Genomic DNA, 20,200 nt, shown 5'->3' on the forward strand with positions numbered 1-20,200 from the left:
TATTACTATGTAGGATGTGCCGCAGACTGTGCTTTCCTAAAGAGGGCCGCTGCTAGGAACCTCGAACGTGTGCTACACGCTGCTTGATAACATTGCTCTACGGCTGACAGAGCCATCCTGATAGTGGCACCGATGGGCACATGCACCCGACACTGGGCACAAACACAGCCCAACTGGGACAGCAATGGCAGAATCATGCCCTCACATACAGGTGCAACTCACAAGATTAGAATAGCATCAAAAAGGTCATTTATTTCTGTTCTTCAATACAAAAAGTGAATCTCATATATTATTTAGAGTCATTACAGAGTGATCTATATCACGTGTTTATTTCTGTTAAAGGGAACCTGTCACCCCGTTTTTTGAGATTGAGCTATAAATACTGTTAAATAGGGCCTGCGCTGTGTGTTCCTATAGTGTATGTAGTGTACCCCGATTCCCTATGTATGCTGAGAAATAACTTACCAAAGTCGCCGTTTTCGCCTGTCAATCAGGCTGGTCAGGTCGGGAGGGCGTGGTGACATCGGTGGTTCTTCCTCAGCTTTACGTTGGTGGCGTAGTGGTGAAGACACAGCGCGCGATCTGCGCTGTAATCCCTTGCATCGGTGGGGGCGGCCATCTTCCTGGGGCCGCGCGTGCGCAGATCGAGTGCTCTGCTGCACGGGGCTTCAGGAAAATGGCCGCGGGATGCCGCGCGTGCGCATTAGAGATCGCGGCGGCCATTTTCCCAAAGCCGAGATGCAAACTCGGCTTTGGGAAAATGGCCGCCGCGATCTCTAATGCGCACGCGCGGCATCCCGCGGCCATTTTCCTGAAGCCCCGTGCAGCAGAGCACTCGATCTGCGCACGCGCGGCCCCAGGAAGATGGCCGCCCCCACCGATGCAAGGGATTACAGCGCAGATCGCGCGCTGTGTCTTCACCACTACACCACTACACCACCAACGTAAAGCTGAGGAAGAACCACCGATGTCACCACGCCCTCCCGACCTGACCAGCCTGATTGACAGGCGAAAACGGCGACTTTGGTAAGTTATTTCTCAGCATACATAGGGAATCAGGGTACACTACATACACTATAGGAACACACAGCGCAGGCCCTATTTAACAGTATTTATAGCTCAATCTCAAAAAACGGGGTGACAGGTTCCCTTTAATGTTGATGATTATTGCTTACAGCCAATGAAAACCTAAAGTCATGATCTCAGTAAATTAGAATACTTTATAGCAGCAGCTTGTGCTCCGCCCTCTCCCGTCAGGCACGGACCGCCATATCGCTGTCATCCCAGCACTGACATTGTGATCGGAACCTTTGCTGTTCTGTGTAGGTTACATGGCTGGGTACAGACCGCGACCTCAGCAAGGAGATCACTGACTGCGCGCACTGCCGCCCGGGAGCTGACAGCACAGAACGTCGGCGTGCCGAGGGCGGGGCAACGGGTGACGTCAGCGACAGGGGCGGGCCCTATACAGATACAGTCCTGTCGTGAAGGAAATGAAGCATTCGAAGAGAGCGGACCAAGTGCCGGCAGCGCGGTAGTGCACCGGGAGGTGAGCAGCGGCGGGGACAGCGGGCGGGAGGCTCCAATCTCACTCCCTGATCTCCCCCTTGTGTTTTGGTATCTTCCACCCTCACTACATTACATGCCGCTATCTCCTGGGCTTCTGCGCCCGCGCTGCTGCCTCCCTATAGCAGCTCTGTGCTACATTGCACCACTGTGCGCCCGTACGTATGGCATGCTGTGTGCCACTGGCCCCAGGGTCATGCCTGGCACTGCCCTGCTGGGTGTGCAACTTCAGCCATGAACATTGCTCTCTGGCATGGATACATGTGCAGGCTGTTATGTAACTTGTTATAAGTGGCCCAGCTGCTGGGTCCCACCTTATTTACCAGCCAAGTAACTGTGCCAGCCTGTGAGAGGATTAATAAATCCACCCTGTGTGCTATACAACTGCCCTGTATAATATACAACCGCTATACTGTACAACCACCCTGTATACTATACAACCGCAATACTATACTACCACCCTGTGTAATATACAACCGCTATACTATAAAACAGCCCTATATAACATACAACCGCCCTGTATAATATACAACCGCCCTGTATAATATACAACCGCTATACAATACAACCGCCCTGTATAATATACAACCGCTATACAATACAACCGCCCTGTATAATATACAACCGCTATACTATACTACCGCCCTGTGTAATATACAACCGCCCTGTATAATATACAACCGCCCTGTATAATATACAACCGCTATACTATACAACCGCCCTGTATAGTATACAACCGCTATACTGTACAACCGCCCTGTATAATATACAACCGCTATACTGTACAACCGCCCTGTATAATATACAACCGCTATACTGTACAACCGCCCTGTATAATATACAACCGCTATACAATACAACCGCCCTGTATAATATACAACCGCTATACTGTACAACCGCCCTGTATAATATACAACCGCTATACAGTACAACCGCCCTGTATAATATACAACCGCTATACTGTACAACCGCCCTGTATAATATACAACCGCTATACTGTACAACCGCCCTGTATAATATACAACCGCTATACTGTACAACCGCCCTGTATAATATACAACCGCTATACTGTACAACCGCCCTGTATAATATACAACCGCTATACAATACAACCGCCCTGTATAATATACAACCGCTATACTGTACAACCGCCCTGTATAATATACAACCGCTATACAGTACAACCGCCCTGTATAATATACAACCGCTATACTGTACAACCGCCCTGTATAATATACAACCGCTATACTGTACAACCGCCCTGTATAATATACAACCGCTATACTGTACAACCGCCCTGTATAATATACAACCGCTATACTGTACAACCGCCCTGTATAATATACAACCGCTATACTGTACAACCGCCCTGTATAATATACAACCGCTATACTGTACAACCGCCCTGTATAATATACAACCGCTATACTGTACAACCGCCCTGTATAATATACAACCGCTATACTGTACAACCGCCCTGTATAATATACAACCGCTATACTGTACAACCGCCCTGTATAATATACAACCGCTATACTGTACAACCGCCCTGTATAATATACAACCGCTAAACTGTACAACCGCCCTGTATACTATACAACCGCTATACTATACAACCGCCCTGTATAATATACAACCGCCCTGTATAATATACAACCGCCCTGTATAATATACAACCGCTATACTATAAAACAGCCCTATATAATATACAACCGCCCTGTATACTATACAACCGCTATACTGTACAACCGCCCTGTATAGTATACAACCGCTATACTGTACAACCGCCCTGTATACTATACAACCACTATACTATACAACCGCCCTGTATAATATACAACCGCTATACTATAAAACAGCCCTATATAATATACAACCGCCCTGTATAATATACAACCGCTATACTATAAAACAGCTCTGAATAATATACAACCGCCCTGTATAATATACAACCGCTATACTATAAAACAGCTCTGAATAATATACAACGGTTATAATGTAGAACAGCCCTGTATAATATACAACCGCTATACTACCGCCCTTGTACTATACAACCGCTATAATATAGAACCCCCCTGTGTAATATACAACCGCAATACTATAGAACTGCCCTGTGTCATAGAGAACCGCCGTGTCATATACAACCGCTATACTATACAACTGCCCTGTACTATCGGTCTATTACCAGCCGTGTAACATTGTGCCTATAAGAGGATTAATAAATCCGCCCTGTATAATATAGAACTGCTATACTATAGAACCGCCTTAACTTTGAATATTGACTTAGAGTTTTCCCAATTCAGAAATAACTTGCTGATTGCGGGGAGATTGACCAAGTACAGTTCCTGGCTATTTCCGGCAGTCCCGTTGACCCTATGGAAAGGGAATAACTTGAAAACCCCTTTAAGTAAAATGTAGAATATCATTTCAGATCTCGCTATTGTCGTCACATTTCAGAGGATAACTGTCCTCAGACGTCCTCAGCATACGCCTGTGGTGACTGCTGGTGTAATGTCGCACTGATGGAGAGCGCACAAGAAGGACACGTCTGGCCTCAGATTTCCCACAGTTACTTATCTGCTGTTGTGTGTAATCAGCTGTCAGAGAAGAACCCGTGTGATGCAGAGCACGTGAATGATGCGTAACAGCGGGTTCCACACTGGTCTCTGCCCAGTATGTGAGCGTTGTCCCTGCCATTACACTGTGTAATGTAAAGTATAGGAATGCTGCCAGATCCAGACAGGTCTGCCGCTGGCTACAGTACAGTAATGGTTAAATTCTGTGTAGTTTAATGTGATAATTATAGGGCGGTCTATCTGCAGCTTTCCGGGGTCAAGCGCTAGACAGGGAGCTGTAAAGGCGAATAAACATGCCGTACTGTACTGTTAGCCGCAACATTAGTAAAAAAAAAAAATTAAAAAAAATCAGTTTGATATTTGGTTGGCCGCTCTCACAAGCGCTCTAGATAGTCCTTTAAAGGGGAAATGCCACCAGCTTTTGCTCTCACTTTAGATCTTCTGGTCCCGAGTGTTCCATTTTTTTTATCTGTTTTTTTTTTTTGTTTGTTTGTGTTTTTTAAATCTGCTCCACAATGTCAGAGATATGGGCCTTTCTATTTTGTGCTAATTTTTATTTTTTACCAAGGGGTCGTTACTCACAGGGTAATACAGAGTAGCCTAAATGCATGCCCCCTTGGTAAAGACATGTAAAATTAACACTAAATTAAAAGGCCCATATTGGTGGAACCGTATGGCGGAATTAAATAAATATACTGAATGCTAACTTGAGAAATGGGAATAAAATAAGAATAGAAAAAAACTGATCAGTTTTGAACTCGTTACAGGTCCCCTTTTAAATAGCTGTTGACTAATACACTTTTGGCTGACCGCTATGTTTCCCAGCTCCCCCATACACATGAATGCTAGACTTGACCTTAATGGAGAGAAAGTTGGAATATATTCACAGAGTACAAAAGGATCAGGCAGTTAAATTCTAATTGTCTTCTCCTTGTATCCCCCAATATCATCTGACAGGTAAGAGTTGTGAAGCCCCCATACAGATGGCCAGCTGGTCCTGCAGAACTTGGTTGGTTTTGCTGTAGTGTCCCAGCAGGAACCTTCTACAGCCAGAGGGAAGGGAGCACTCCAGAGTTAGCGATATTCATTGCAAAAACATTGCACAGCAGAATCCACATTCATTTTCTTGTGTATGAGGTCTTTCCATCCCGGCCATGCATGACTGAGGTGGGACAGTCTCCCTACAGCCTGAGGTGGGTGGGATTGCAGAAACCAGCAGATCAGGCTACGTTGTTTCCATAACTCCAAGAAGAGTAAATATTTCAAGTGACTTAAGATGTTTGCATAATTGGGTCCTTTCTGTAACTCTTGATCACCCTCCACTCGGCTGTTCCCATAGTCCTGGCCACCACATATAAAGGTATTTGCATTTAACCTTCAGTAAACTGTGTGAAAACCATTACTTATTTGATCCTGAAAACTGCTGAACAACTTGGATCTTTATTTCTATTTTATAGAGCTCAAAATCCACCTGCTTCCTTTTGCCTGTTGAGAAAGCTCCGTCATCTCTACGTGTGTAACTACTGTTTCTGCCCCATTAATGTTGTCTCTTGTCACTTCTGCCCTGGTGCCTCACGACTGGTATCTGCCCTATAAAAATCTTCTCCTGTCACCTCTGTCCTTATTTGTCATAATTCTGATATCTTTTTTATGGGACAAATAGTGATTTAAAGGGAATCTGTCAGTAGGATCAACCCTCCTAAGTGGTCTGTATGGGCATGTAGGCCATAGGAAGCGGAATAACATGATACCTTGATAACTGCTATCCAATGTCTGATTCTAGAGAAATCCACATTTTTCTTAATATGTAAATGATCTGTTAAGCTCTATTGGCTCGACATAGATTTCCCTGAGACTTTTCCTCCAGAGCTTATTTTAAATGAAAGGGGGCATTGCCAGTGTGAGACATGTAACGACTGACAGTCTGCTCTCCTGATCTACAGGTCTGACACTGGTGACTCCCCCTTTCATTTAAAGCAAGCTCTGGAGGCAGATTCCCATCCCGATCCGTGTCGCCCATACATCTTATCTGCTCATTTACATATAAGAAACCCATGGATTTATCTGGAATAAGACATTGGATCACAGATAGCAGGTCTCATTTTATTCCTCTTCCTATGACCTACATGCCCATATAGACGGCTTAGGAGGGTTAGTCCTGGAGCTACTGTAAATGTGCATCTTTTGATCATATTAGTTCCCACAATCCCTGCTGTACCCGTGGGTCTGACGACCCACACTAACTGTATAGGGTCCTGGTACTAAGTCTGCAGCTTGAGATAAAGGGGACAATCAACTTAAGGTACCGTCACACTCAGCAACTTTGCAACGAGAACGACAACGATCCGTGACGTTGCAGCGTCCTGGATAGCGATATCGTTGTGTTTGACACGCAGCAACGATCAGGATCCTGCTGTGCCATCGCTGGTCGGAGCTAGAAGTCCAGAACTTTATTTGGTCGTCAGGTCGGCGTGTATCGTCAGGTTTGACATCAAAAGCAACGACGCCAGCATCGTTTTACATGGAGCTAACAACCAGCGAGAACGAGAAGTGAGTCGCCGTTACGTCACTGGATCGCTCCAGCATCGTTCTGATGTTGCCGTGTTTGACGTCTCTACAGCGACCTAGACAGCGACGCTCCAGCGATCGGCTCGTTGTCTATATCGCTGCAGTGTCGCTGAGTGTGACGGTACCTTAAGTGTCTGTAACATATCTGCATTGACTTTACCCTTTGTCTTTCCCATTAACCCCATCTGCGGTAGGACATAAACCTGGTGACTTGTGCTTGTGGGCTCCATTGATGGTCTGTCAGCAGGTTATATTGTGGAGCAGGCCCATGACACAACCTGCTGCAGGGTAAAGATGAGTGATGTTAATGCACAGTCTCCACTTTTCTCTCCTCTTTCCAGTCACGCCGGGCTGCAGGTAATGTCTGTGAACACCAGGATCAAGCTGGTGGTGACAGGAGATGACTTTGGTTACTGCCCTCGCAGAGATGTTGGCATTGTCGAATGTTTCCACACTGGCGCCATAACGAATGTTTCTCTGCTGGTGAATGGCGTCTCGGCAGCTTGTGCGGCAGAACTAGCTCGTAGGTAAGAGACCTGGACGCGAAGTGTGATGGGAGGCACACCCTTAGAGGCCAACGAGTTCATATGTTTACACGTCTGCAGGTCACTTTGTCATCCGCAAACGTGTGCCACTGGTGACGATACTTGTATGCTCGCAGTGATCCCACGCCCTGCTCATCATAGTTTCCAGCGTCTTATTCGACTGCATGTATTTCGGGTGTGAACTGCACATTTTGAGTCCTTTATTTGTTAATGGAGCCAAAATGTAAACTAGTTTTCTCTCATTGCTCCGTGTGACATAATTTCTGACTGTAAGGCTATGTGCACACGTTCAGGTTTTTTCGCGTCCTATCATTTAGAATGCATTCTGCATGTTTTGTGCACATGATGCGTTTTTTTCTGTGAAAAAAACGCATCGCGGTAAAAAAAAAGCAGCATGTTCATTAATTTTGCGGATTTTCTGCATTTTTCCCGCTATTCTATGCATTTGGGAAAAACGCATAAAAAACGCGGTAAAAACGCATGCGGATTTCTGGCAGAAATGTCCGGTTTTTGTCAGGAAAATTTCTGCAAGAAATCCTGAACGTGTGCATATACCTTAAGGCTTCATTCACACTGCCATATTATGTCTCTATGCTGTATGGAGGCATAACAAGACTCCTGTTCTACTGCATGGAGCCATTACTGTGCCTTCAAATGCTCCCCCGTATACCTTCTAGTGGAGAACGGCCCTCTACACCTGAAGCCTGTGCGGCAGTATGTGGGGGCTTTATGGACTTTATACTCTGCTGTGTGGGCTCTGCTTTAGGGGTTATTCTACTCTCAGCCATTTATGAGATGGGAATTCTCTTATTTAGGCTATGTGCACACGTTCAAGATTTCTTGCAGAAATTTCATGAGCAAAACCGGACATTTTCTGCAAGAAATCTGCATGCCTTTTTATCGTGTTTTTGGTGCGTTTTTTTTTTCTTTCAGATTTTTCCAGAGGTTCCCAATGCAATAATATAGTGGGAAATCCGCATAAAATCTGCAAAATTAATGAACATGCTGCATTTTTTACCGCGCAAAAATGTTCACAAAAATTGCGGAATGCATTCTAAATGATGGGATGCATAATGTATGCGTTTTTATAGCGAAAAATCGCACACAGCTTTATTCTCGCGACAAAGAAGGGCAAGTTCTGAATTGTGGAAACGGCATGTTGTGCAGTCTCCATAACTGCCATCCACTTCTATGGGGATTTTAGAAATCACACAATGCAGACCACGTGGCTGTTTCTGGAGTCCTGACCTCTTCCGGCCATCACATAGATGCTTAGATTCTTATATTCCCATGAATGGCTGAGAAGGGAATAACCCTTTAAAGGCATGAAGTGTAAATTTGGTATATGGCTTGTCTTTACAGCTCTGAATGTGAAATGTGCTCAGTAGTTCTCACTGTTTTGGATTTATTTTGTTTGAAAGGTACAATATCCCAATTGGCTTGCATGCGAACCTCTCAGAAGGAATACCAGTATGTAGAGAACTTCGGCAGAACTCCACTCTAACAAATGACCGAGGAGTGTTTCTTGGGAAAATGGGTATCCGAAAAGCACTCGCACAAGGACTGCTTAGCATGTCGGAGGTGAGTCCATGACCGGATGCAACATCAGTCAGGATTTACAGACCAGACCTAACATTTAGTAATAATTTACAACTGCAAATTATCATGTTTATTAGACTAATGTGTACTTTATTGATGAATATATTCTTCGCTCATACATGTTTATAAAGCACATGACATCACAGGATGTTTAGAAGGAATGGCCGACCGTGTAATGTATGGATGACAAGGGTCCACCACAGCACCCTGCATTCTGTCCTTAGGTCTCCCCATTGTTTTATGGGTTTACTCTGGTTTCCGCCCATACAGCAAAAACAAGTTTGAATGAAATGGGGCTTGTTGTGTATAGATGTGTCGAAGATAGGAAATTAGATCTTCGAGTCTGATATTTCCCTTTACAATATGGGTGTAGTATTTTTACTTCTGCAATTGTGGTGAAGAAATATGACCAGTTTTTGCCCTCTGAATTCAAGGCGGCAACAGATATTTCCCAGGACACCCTCCTAGACATGCTCACTTAGGCTGATTGCTCCTATGTGCCTTTAGGTGAGAGTGACTGTGTCCTGCATGTGTGACCATGGCTCCATCCACTGTCTATGGGAGCGATGGTCGCACACGTGCAATATTGCTTCTGCACTCCGATAGAAGTGAATAGCACAAAGGCCATGCGTGCGCACTACCACGTCTGTAGACCCATAGAAGTGAATAGAGTGGCAATCTTGCATGCCCTCCACCACTCTCTTCACATGGCTTTGGGACCTCTTATCAGGATCAATGAAGGTCCCAGCAGTTAGATCCCTAACAAGCATACTTGTATCGCCTATCTTTTTTAATAGCTGAGGAAAGTATTTAGTCCACCACCTTTTTAACTTGACTTTTTTTAAGGCAGATGTTTTTTTTTTTCTTTTTTCTTTTTTCTCTTCATGGTTGATCTATGGCCCCTAATAATTGTAGAGAGAGTATGGACATAACCGCAAACCTGCACATAGGAAGAGCTGATGTTTCAGTGTGAAATTGTTTTCCATTGCACAACAAAGTCCCCATGTAGCACTATCCTGGAGCAATATCTGTACTCAGATGTAAATTATGCACACATGCGATTACGCATGCAAAGTAAACTAGAAGCCAATTCTATATTTTACTGTTGACTTAAACACGTGGGAAGTCCAATTGAAGAACTAAGCAGATCTTCCTGCTAAGTGTGCAGTTTATTAGGAGATTCTGCTTTTTTATTTATCGAGCTACAGGTGTATGGCGCCATCTTTTATAACATATGTATGCTGCTTGTGACCTCTGTTCAGAGATCCTTGTAGCTGCAGCTTTGTTGTTTTGTGTTGGAAGGGTTTGTTCGGCCTTCGGCTACAAGTCAACAATCACTCTGACTAAAGAATTGCGAATCCTCACCACGCAGGTTAGGATTCTTGGGTGCCAGCGCATGACTGCAAGTACGCGATTTGCATACATGCGGTCATGTGCTGACTAGACGTGCGCAGCCTCACTCAATGCAAGAGTATTGAGCAAGGCCTGACACGTCTATTCGGAATGTGGCCAGAAGTATGTAAATCGCATATTTGCCATTACATGACCACCTGGCGCCAGCACCGGAGAATCCTCACAGCATGCAGTGCGCACGCTGTGAGGATTCACAAGTCTGCAGTCACATTGTGACTTCAGACTTGTAGTCTAAGTCCAGACGAACCCTTTAATTAGGTGTAAGGAGGAAGACCGGACAGGCTGTTCTCCTCTTAGCATGCGGCTGGCTGCAGTGCCCAGGAGGGGAATATGGGAAGGGAGACCAGGTCTTTCTGCCACATGGAGTCCAGAAAATGACAGGTTCCGTTCAGGGTGGGGAACGTATGTTACGGCAATTAAGGCTGTATTCTTTTCAGAATATCGGGAGCTCTGTTCCAGTGCGACCGCTCGGCCCAGCTGCATAGCCATAAATGACAATTGTTAAACTATAATTTAGATAGCTGGTGCCATATTATGCTGAGGAGTTTCTGCATGTAAATATGCAACATGTGAACACGCCCTGAGCGGCCTAGCACCAGCCATACAGATGAGCTATTCATTCTGCTTAGTAACTTATCCTAATTATGTGTATTCAAAGACTGAAGCAACATGTACAAAACATTGCCCATCTGATCATTAGGTTCGCCAAGAATTGAATGCCCAGGTTGAGCGGTTTCGTGAGTTGACTGGACAGAACCCCCAACACATGGATGGACATCAGCATGTTCATGTTCTACCAAGTAAGATTGCTTTTTTTTTTTTATTATCATTATTATTTTTTATTTTTGTCCTTCTCAGTTTTTGCAGGTTTTCTCCCACACTCCATAGAAATACTGATTGGGGCTTCCAATCTAAATTCCCTATTAAGCGCTGTGGTATATGTGAATGCTGCATAAGAAGAATACAAGGCTTGAAATAATAGTGTACATGTTATAGCGGCATATTCTATGAAAAACACTAATCTGTCATTTAACTTGACCTCTTTATTCTAATATGAAAGCTTATGAAAGATGTATAGTTTTCTAACATAAGGTAAGGTATGGAAAAAGTACTAGCGCACAGCAGCCAATCTGAACAAGCTGAGCTGTAGTGTAAAGCAGGGAGAACGGCTACCAAAATGAAACCAGATTGAGACATTCTGAATCTGGTCCACTGTTCTTACTTCTACAGAAAAAAACAAGTTACAGATTAGAAATGTGTCCTAATGGAGCAGAGATGAAAGAATTGTTGTTTTGGTAAAGACTGAAGAGAAAAAAAAAAAAAAGAATATTGGATAATCGACATCTGATTGAATTATAGATATTGTAAAAGTTCTCATACAACCCCTGAGGGTAACTTTAGATGAGCGGAGGATGCTGAGCTCATACATGAATGCCAGCCTGTTACATATGCAAACCCATACTGGAAAAGTTGTCACTATGTACAAAATATTGATTTCAACAATGCAAAACTATGTATAACCCCACTTACCGCCTCCTCTGCCACAAATGGGGTAGTTTAGGAGACATTGCAATTTTTAAAGGTAATCTGTAAGCAGATTTGTTTTAGTCAATCTGAAATTAGCATAATGTAGAGGCAGAGAACTGGATTACATTGATGTGTCACTTGCTCAGTAAAATCAGTGTTTTATCAGCAGGAGATTATCACTGCAGGCTAGGTGTCTTGTGTCACAGTCCTGCTAATCTGTCACTCCGCCCCCACTACTGATTGGCAGCTTCCAGTGTACATAATCAGTGGTGTGGACAGGGTTATACACAGCTCAGCATTCATAGCACTTCTACATCTAAAATAGGGATTTTTGTGTACTCACCGTAAAATCCTTTTCTCCGAGCCATTCATTGGGGGACACAGACCGTGGGTGTATGCTGCTGCCAATAGGAGGCTGACACTAAGTGATACAAAAAAAAAAGTTAGCTCCTCCCCTGCAGTATACACCTTCCTGCTGGCTCTCAGCTAACCAGTTCGGTGCAAAAGCAGTAGGAGATCAAAATATATGAGCGTATAGCATGTCATATTCTAAAAAACAAGCATAAGCTTCCTCGGGGAAAAGAATTTTACGGTGAGTACACAAAAATCCCTCTTTCTCCTTCGCCTCATTGGGGGACACAGACCGTGGGACGTCCCAAAGCAGTCCCTGGGTGGGGACAACAATAGATCAGGCCCTGTGTAACCGCTACTTACAAGTGCGCCACCGCGGCCTGCAGAGTCCGCCTGCCCAGACTCACATCTGTGGAAGTGTGGGAATTATAGTGCTTCAAGAATGCATGCGGACTGGACGAATCCGCAAGCTTGCAGGCGTGCCTTGCTGACGCCTGGTACCTAGAACTCTTGATAGACAGGGAGATAGGCTGACATCTAGCACGGAAGGACTCCTGGATGGTGAAAAGAATTCACCATGTTATCATGGTCGATGAAACGGCTAAACCCTTCCTGAAAATGTCAGGAAGCCTTCCTCTACCGTCAGGAAGCCCAAATAAAACGTCCAACCTTCAGAAGGACGCCGTCCTCAAGATGTACCTACTCAGAGCACTCACTTCGTCCAGAATATGGGGGATCTTATTCCATTTTGTGGACTGGAGCCAAAAGAGATGAGGGAAGAACTATGCCCTCATAACAGTGGTAATACAGTACCACCTTGGTAACAAGGGATGGAGATGGCCTGAGGACAACCTTGCCTCGAAGGTAATAAGGGAAAAAAGTCTGAAAGAGCAGAGAAGCTAGCTCCGAAGACTCGTCAGAGTGAGAATATCGCAGAGGAGAACGGGATGACTTTCCCTGATAGTAAAGTCTGCCCGGATGAAAAAGGAGCCTACTGTAAGGCTCCTAGGAATAATAAGGTCCCAATGATCTAACGGTATGCGATAGGGAAGAACTACGTGTGAAAACTCCCTGTGAGAAAGTCCCTACTTGCAGTTGTGCTGCGATAAGGCGAGAAGATACTAGCTCCGCAAACAAAAAACGGACGTGGTCAGTGCGGATCTCTGAGGATTACTGGGGCCCCTTTCAGCTTCCGAAAGGCTTTCGGAAGCAATGGAAGGGGAGTTATGGAAACTGGTACCACGGCAGAACCAGAGCATGGAGAGCGATGGCTCTTGGATCTCGAGGCCGAACCACAAACTCGAGTACATTGGCCTTCAGTCTGGATGTCATCCCACCTACAACTGGAGAGCTCCAGTAAGGACAGATCTGATGGAAGACTTCGGGGTGAAGTTCCCACTGACTTGAGGCGGAACCCTGACGGCTGAATTTGTTTGCCGTTCAGAGTTCTACTTCTGGGATATATACTGCCGAGATCACCAAATAATAGACTTCGGCCCATCAGAGAAAGTGAGGTACCTCGTCATGGCGCCTGACCATGGGTACCTGCTAGATGACTGACGTAAGGCACCGCCGTGGCATTATCCAATTGAATTCGGATAGGGTGACCCGCCAGAAGGCAGTGGACCTGCTGTAAGACTACTGTTCGGATCTCCAGAACAATGATGGGGAGAAGAAGACTGGCATTGGTAGTTACTAATAACCATTGAACCGGGAGAAAGGCCCTGGATGAAGAAGGAGCTCAGAGACTATTGTCTGAAAGTCTGTATGACTTGCTGAAAACGAGCAGAGCGAAGGAAACCGCTTCCATTGTCGTCACCATTTTTCCTCAGAACTCTCTTAGCAAATCGAATGAAATGAGGGGGTGAGTAATCAAGTCCTCAGAACTCTCCTTGCGCGAGCTCCCTGTTGAAGGGCCATGACCTTGTCTCGAGGAAGAATTACCATCCTTCTAGATGTGTGCAGGATCAAAAAGGATATCTGCTGGGCTGGAAATTAGGAGAACTTGTCTAAGTGTAGCTGCCAGCCCAGGAGAGAAGGTATTGCAAGAGAAAGATGACTCAGCGTAGTCCTGGAAGGGCGGCTAGACAGACCAAACAGGGCAGGACGAGCACGCCTCTAGAGTGCAAGAGAAACATGACATCCGCCATGACCCGAGCGAACACTCTGGGTGCGGAAGCAAGGCCGAAGGACAAGGTTGTGACTTGAAAATGCTGCTGACGAATGGAAAGGCGAAGGAATTTTTGCAGAGGGCAAGCAACCAGAATGTCGATGGATGCCGGAAACTGCACCTTTTTCTGTTGAAGTAATGGCTGAGCGGAGGAACTCCATCCAAAGAAGGAGGACCATGTCAAAGGTTGTTAGAAGTTTGAGGTCCAGGGTCGATCTTACTTTTCGTTCCCCTGTTTGGAACCAAGATCCCTTAGATCTAGACTGTGCTGGACAATCCTTATACAATCCTTTGTCAGTCTCCCGCTCAAAGGATTTGATTGGCCAGTTGTTGCTGGTGTGAATCAAGGTAGCTAAGGTCTCCAGCCAGGAGACCATTGCTCTAGCAATCCATGCGGCCGCTAGGGAGGATAGAGCGCTGGACCCGAAGCCGCAAGACGGAACGAACCAGATTTGCTATCTGACAGTCCGTGGTATTTTTAATTGATGACCCATCAGGTAGGGATACTGGTAGGTATACCACAGGAGATTCTACCCGGTTAATCTGCCCCATGGCAGAATGTGTGGCTGCATCCAGCAGGTCATAGTCTCTTGCCATCTCCTCTTTTCACGGTGCAGAGATAAAAATTAGGAACCCTTGATCCATCAACCTCTTAACAGGGAAGTGGAGAGGAATTGTCCGCCTTCTTGCATCATCCACTAAATAGTGGTGATGCAGAGGGGGGAGCTCGTACGCCAAAAAGGGTGCCTCTATATGTCCACAGAGTTCAGGTCTCCAGGTGGACAGGACAGGTTGTCTGGCGTTAGGCCTGGATGCAGAAGAGGAAACATGGAGACGACACTCCGTGTGCTCGTCTGTTGATGGTGTGGGGAGATCGGTGCCCTTTAAAGGACCCGTCGCCCTTAAAAAACAGGCCAGGCATGGGATCCCACGTAGAGGCTTATCCGAATTGAATGGCAAATGCTCTCGAGGGAGTTTAGTCTCTGAAGCTCTGGCAAGCTCAGGCAATATCCAATCCATATTCAGAGCCTTGTTGTCATCAAATCATTGGTGAGGGAGCAGGAAACGAAAAACTTCCGTTTTCTAGATGCCTGTATGTTTCTAGACGCCTGCACGTTTCTAGAATACTTGCGGCCCCTGCTAGCCGACGGCTCCCATGTAGGATAGGGACCATGTATATTGGTCCTGCGAGCACTCCAAACACAGAGGGCACACAGAGGGATTCAATCTCTTGGTCAGAGAACCATGGATTGGTCAGTGAAGAAGTCCACTGAGGGGAACTAGAGGATAAAGCTGGGGTCAGCGGCGGAGGGCTCTTCGGACTGATCAAGCGCCTTTAAGACCAGGGAATACTGGTCATGCGCCTTTAAGACCAGGGAATACTGGTCGTGCGCCTTTAAGACCAGGAGGTACTTCCTTACCCGGGTACTGATGTAGAGTCGATGGGCCCCTTTAATGCAAAAATACTGTCACCCCAGTGTGAGCTGGCCGGGTGGACCGAGATGGCCACCGGGAGCTGCAGAGTTGCTAAAATCTCGCAGAGAGCGAGAAGCGCCAATTTGGGGGGCGGAGCCACAGACACGATATTGAATAGGCCTAAGCCGGGGCCTAAATTTCTGTAGCCGGCGGACGTCACCAGTGGGTCGTTCCAGGCAAGACTTCCAGGATGCGGCCTACAAATCGGCCGAAGCTGGGGACTAAATTTTTGCAGCCATCCAGAGCGTTACCTCAGAGAGGTGGGCCACAGGGAAGTGGCTGAGGCTGCCTGTCAGCATGTGACTATCCCTCTGAAGATGGATCCACTCACCATTGGTGCACGCCCCGGCATGGAGCCGCCACGGATGTGGGTTTCAGCGCTGTTCTGTGCAGCCTGGACGGTGCAGGGATAAGCCTCAATCCATCATCCGTTTGTTAGGGAGGTGGAGATGAACCGTCCGCCTCCTTGTGCCATCCGCTTTCACAGTGGTGGGACAGTGGGGGCTGCTTGGACGCCATAGAGAGGGGCCTCTGTACAGCCACGGAGTTCAGTCCGGGTGGACAGGGCCAGTTGTCCGGCATTAGGCCTGGCTCCAGGAGAGGATACATGGAGGCGACACTCCATGTGGTCGCCTGCTGCTGGTGTGGGGAGATCGTGACCATGAAAGGAACCGTCGCCCCTGAAGTGAGCTCAGGCATGGCTTCCCACGTCGCAGGAAAGGGTACGGGGAGGTATACTCGCCTGTTGATGGTTCGGGGGAGATCGGAACCTTGAAAGGAACCGTCGCCCCCTTCACTCCGTTAATTAAAAAATAAAAATTTACAGAAAAGTAAACAATAAAATAAAAACGTTGGGGTCTGAAACAGACCCATGTGCCTCCTACAGACACTAAGCAAGAACTGGTTAGCTGGGAGCCGGCAGGAGGGTGTATACTGCAGGGGAGGAGCCGAGAGCCGGCAGGAGGGTGTATACTGCAGGGGAGGAGCCGAGAGCCGGCAGGAGGGTGTATACTGCAGGGGAGGAGCCGAGAGCCGGCAGGAGGGTGTATACTGCAGGGGAGGAGCCGAGAGCCGGCAGGCGGGTGTATACTGCAGGGGAGGAGCCGAGAGCCGGCAGGATGGTGTATACTGCAGGGGAGGAGCTGAGAGCCGGCAGGAGGGTGTATACTGCAGGGGAGGAGCCGAGAGCCGGCAGGAGGGTGTATACTGCAGGGGAGGAGCTGAGAGCCAGCAGGAGGGTGTATACTGCAGGGGAGGAGAGAACTTTTTTTGTATCACTTAGTGTCAGCCTCCTATTGGCAGCAGCATACACCCACGGTCTGTGTCCCCCAATGAGGCGAAGGAGAAACAGAGAATTCAGGGAATTGCTGGAATCAGGATTTCTGCCTCTACATTATTGTCTATATCTGATTCCAGAGCAAAAACATGGAGACAGACTCCCTTTAGACTGCACAATTTGCTTTAAAATGCCGCTTAGTTATTTTATTTCCTTTTTTTTATTCTCCCCTTATCAGAAATTCGGGAGGAGTTTGCACAAGTGCTGAGAGAACATGGTATTTGTTACACACGTGTTCCAATAGAAGTAGGACTGCCCAGATGTACCTGGATCAAAGAGGAAGTAATGGCGTTTTATAGAAGTGTGGCGGAAGATGCTTTAAATACAGTGGAAATCTTCAGTAGCTATGGGATTCGGTGAGTTCATTAAACTTCGAGTAACATGGACTGACCAGCAGCACTAACCTATCGCTAATCAGTAAACCTTTACCGATCGGCAGTCGTGTGATCATTTTACACAGGCAGGCTACAGTAAGCCATGCACACCAAGGCTGCTTTCACACATCAGGTTTTCGCCGTCATGCCGATTCCATGTAAAATGTGAAAAACTGATTAAATGGATCCAGAAGCCAAGAGGTGGGTGGGGGGTGAGTGGTGTTCTCCTGAAGATGTGCTCTGATCATTAAAGGGATCTCGGGATACTAAATTTGGTCTTCATTCTGTGCCTGATGCCCAAAGCAGCAGCCAGGACATTGAGATTGTGGCTCCGTACACTGCAGTCTTCAGAAATGCTGGTGCATAAAGAAGTACCCTAACTGCTGCTGAAAAAAAAAAACAGTATACACGGACTGTAGAGGGGTTAATTGTAATTATTTACTGCCACGTTGACTTAGTAGTATCATCCATCAGGAGTGGGTCCAGGACATGAAACTTGTTCCAGTCTTTCTAGTACGCTCTTTCACTGTATAAGTTCCACTCCCAAATACTGATGTGAAATTGTAACACAATGACGAATTGTAAAATGGTCGCTTTTTATAATCGTTATTATTTTTGTGTTTTATACAGGTGGCCTGATGTATATATTGGTCTGAGTACCATGGGTGAGAACATGACCATAAAGAATATTCAGCGAGCAGTAGATTACAGCATTCAGTCTCTTCACAACTGCCTAACGCCCCAGCGCTCCCCACACAGTCCAGCTTCACATTCCAGTACCAGTATTGAACTTATGACCCACCCAGGCTACCCCAGTGTATTATCTGAAGGGGGCTGCGGTGAGGGTCCAGATGACTTTTCTCAGTCTTGGGAAAGAGTACATGAAATGAAAATTCTTAAAGACCCTTTATTACATAGTTATTACAATGAAAGAGGTATACAATTGTGTGCATTTCGTGATCTTTGATGAAGGTTAAAGGGGCTGTCCACCACGTGGACATCCTCTTCCTAAATACAACAGAGCCCTATGTAAAATAAAAACCTCATTCATCTCCCGACCCGGCACCATTCCAGCAATATTACCGTTGTCTGCCGGTGCTAACGTGATGGTGTTGATCACTGATGGGTAGCAGCGGTCACACTTTAATCATCTAAAACAGTTTGGGCTGAGGTAAGTAAGAGCCCGTTAGCAGCTGCAGTGCTTGCGTGACATAACATCATGTGAGCTCTGGCATCTCTGGAACTGCACCTGTTCATATATTGTGTTATTATTTTATATGGGGCACTGTGGTATATAAAAACGGGTTGTCCAAGGAGTGGGCAAACCCTTTTAACGATGTGCCTGCTGTTGAACAGGGAATGCTATCCTGTAAAAAAAAAAAAAAAAAAGTTTGGAATCCGAAAGAAATGTCTTATTGAACTTTTAAGGCACCATTGCAGAAATAATTTGTTAATTTTTGGCAGAAGTGCAAATATTCTGTACAGCATGCTTCCCAGTCACTACAGTGTAGCTTATCATACCAAAATTCCAATAGTTTGATATTTGCCAAGCCGTATGCCAACTAGTCCATCAACCTGTAATGATCTGGCTCCATGATGGAATAGATTTTATATATCCAGTATGGACCATGGCATGGTGTTGATATGACATATTTGTCACTAACTCTTACTCAAAAAGCCCATCCCTTTTAAAGCATATAGATGTCATGGAGAGGTGGAATAGGAGCAGAGACCCCTGTTTTGATACATCTTCCTCTTGCACCTTATTAAAAAATAAATAAATTAGTTGGGACCATTACATAGCAATAGATGACGGGAATGTGGGGGGGGGGTAAGCAGCTCATTTAATTTTAGTAAAAGCCTGAGGATTAGTATCAGCGCTCGACAGAAGACGTACGTATGCTTCAGTGCTGCTCAGCAGTGATATATAGAAAGTCCAGGGGATCATTGCAGAACATGTATTAAGAGATGAATTGGCAGCACACATGAGCTACCCGTCAGGGCAGTGGGGTTCTCGGTATCGGGTCCGGTGCTTAGTGACTTGTCACGGTGGCAGCGACCCGGTCCGTGTCCCTGGGCGCCCATGTTAAAGGAAATGTCTTTAAAGGGATTTGTTGAAATAAGGAAAGTTCGTGACGCCACCTGTGGTATTTAGTCAGGTATGACCAACGCTGCTTAAAGGGGTCTTCTGGTGTGATGTTATGGCAGCCAGATGGTATAACTTCACACAGGTGAAGTGGGTCCCCAGGGCTCCCGGTGAATAGATGGAAGATGGTGAGTGGTGCAGTAAAGAACAAAGGACACAGTTGTGCAGTCTTTTTACCTGGTTTACTGATGGTAGCAGGCAACCACAGTCCAGGGCACCAGATTACAGGTACAGGCAGGGTCCGGCTGGCTTGGAAACGTGTTCAGAATTCAGCTTTATCAGGTGGAGTTAAAAGCCTTCCTTCTAGAGCTGTGTTGTTATAGTCCCTTACTGCCTATAGCTTTGTAGCAAGGTCCTCTCCGTTATCTCTGTCCTTTGTTGAACTGGGACACAAACCGGTATGACACGTGACTCGAGCCTTTTTACAGGGCCTCTATCACGACCCAGGTTCTATGTGTTACTGTGTCTCCTGGGTGTTAGGGCGAACAGGTGATGTATAATCCAGCTGTCCTGACAGTTTCTGCTATGTGTCTTAGAGTCCCACAAAAGCCTC

The 20,200-nt window shown here is 46.1% G+C and overlaps 1 protein-coding gene across 2 annotated transcripts in view; it reads left to right on the plus strand.

Annotated features, from left to right (window-relative positions):
* The first annotated feature begins 1,468 nt into the window (after nucleotides 1-1,468).
* YDJC (YdjC chitooligosaccharide deacetylase homolog) overlaps nucleotides 1,469-20,200 on the plus strand; it is a 51,623-nt gene continuing 32,891 nt past the window's right edge. Inside the window, exons 1-6 of one of the 2 annotated variants that reach the window (XM_069756692.1) lie at nucleotides 1,469-1,549; nucleotides 7,052-7,237; nucleotides 8,677-8,836; nucleotides 10,968-11,067; nucleotides 17,306-17,483; nucleotides 18,132-18,166. In XM_069756692.1, the coding sequence (XP_069612793.1) occupies nucleotides 7,071-7,237; nucleotides 8,677-8,836; nucleotides 10,968-11,067; nucleotides 17,306-17,483; nucleotides 18,132-18,166 (640 nt within the window). In that variant the 5' untranslated portion in view covers nucleotides 1,469-1,549; nucleotides 7,052-7,070. Of the gene's footprint in view, nucleotides 1,550-7,051; nucleotides 7,238-8,676; nucleotides 8,837-10,967; nucleotides 11,068-17,305; nucleotides 17,484-18,131; nucleotides 18,873-20,200 lie in introns of those variants that run through there. The other variant, XM_069756681.1, reaches the window with a different exon arrangement.

The sequence above is a fragment of the Ranitomeya imitator genome, chromosome 1 (assembly GCF_032444005.1).
Source record: "Ranitomeya imitator isolate aRanImi1 chromosome 1, aRanImi1.pri, whole genome shotgun sequence".
NCBI classification, from domain to species: domain Eukaryota; kingdom Metazoa; phylum Chordata; class Amphibia; order Anura; family Dendrobatidae; genus Ranitomeya; species Ranitomeya imitator.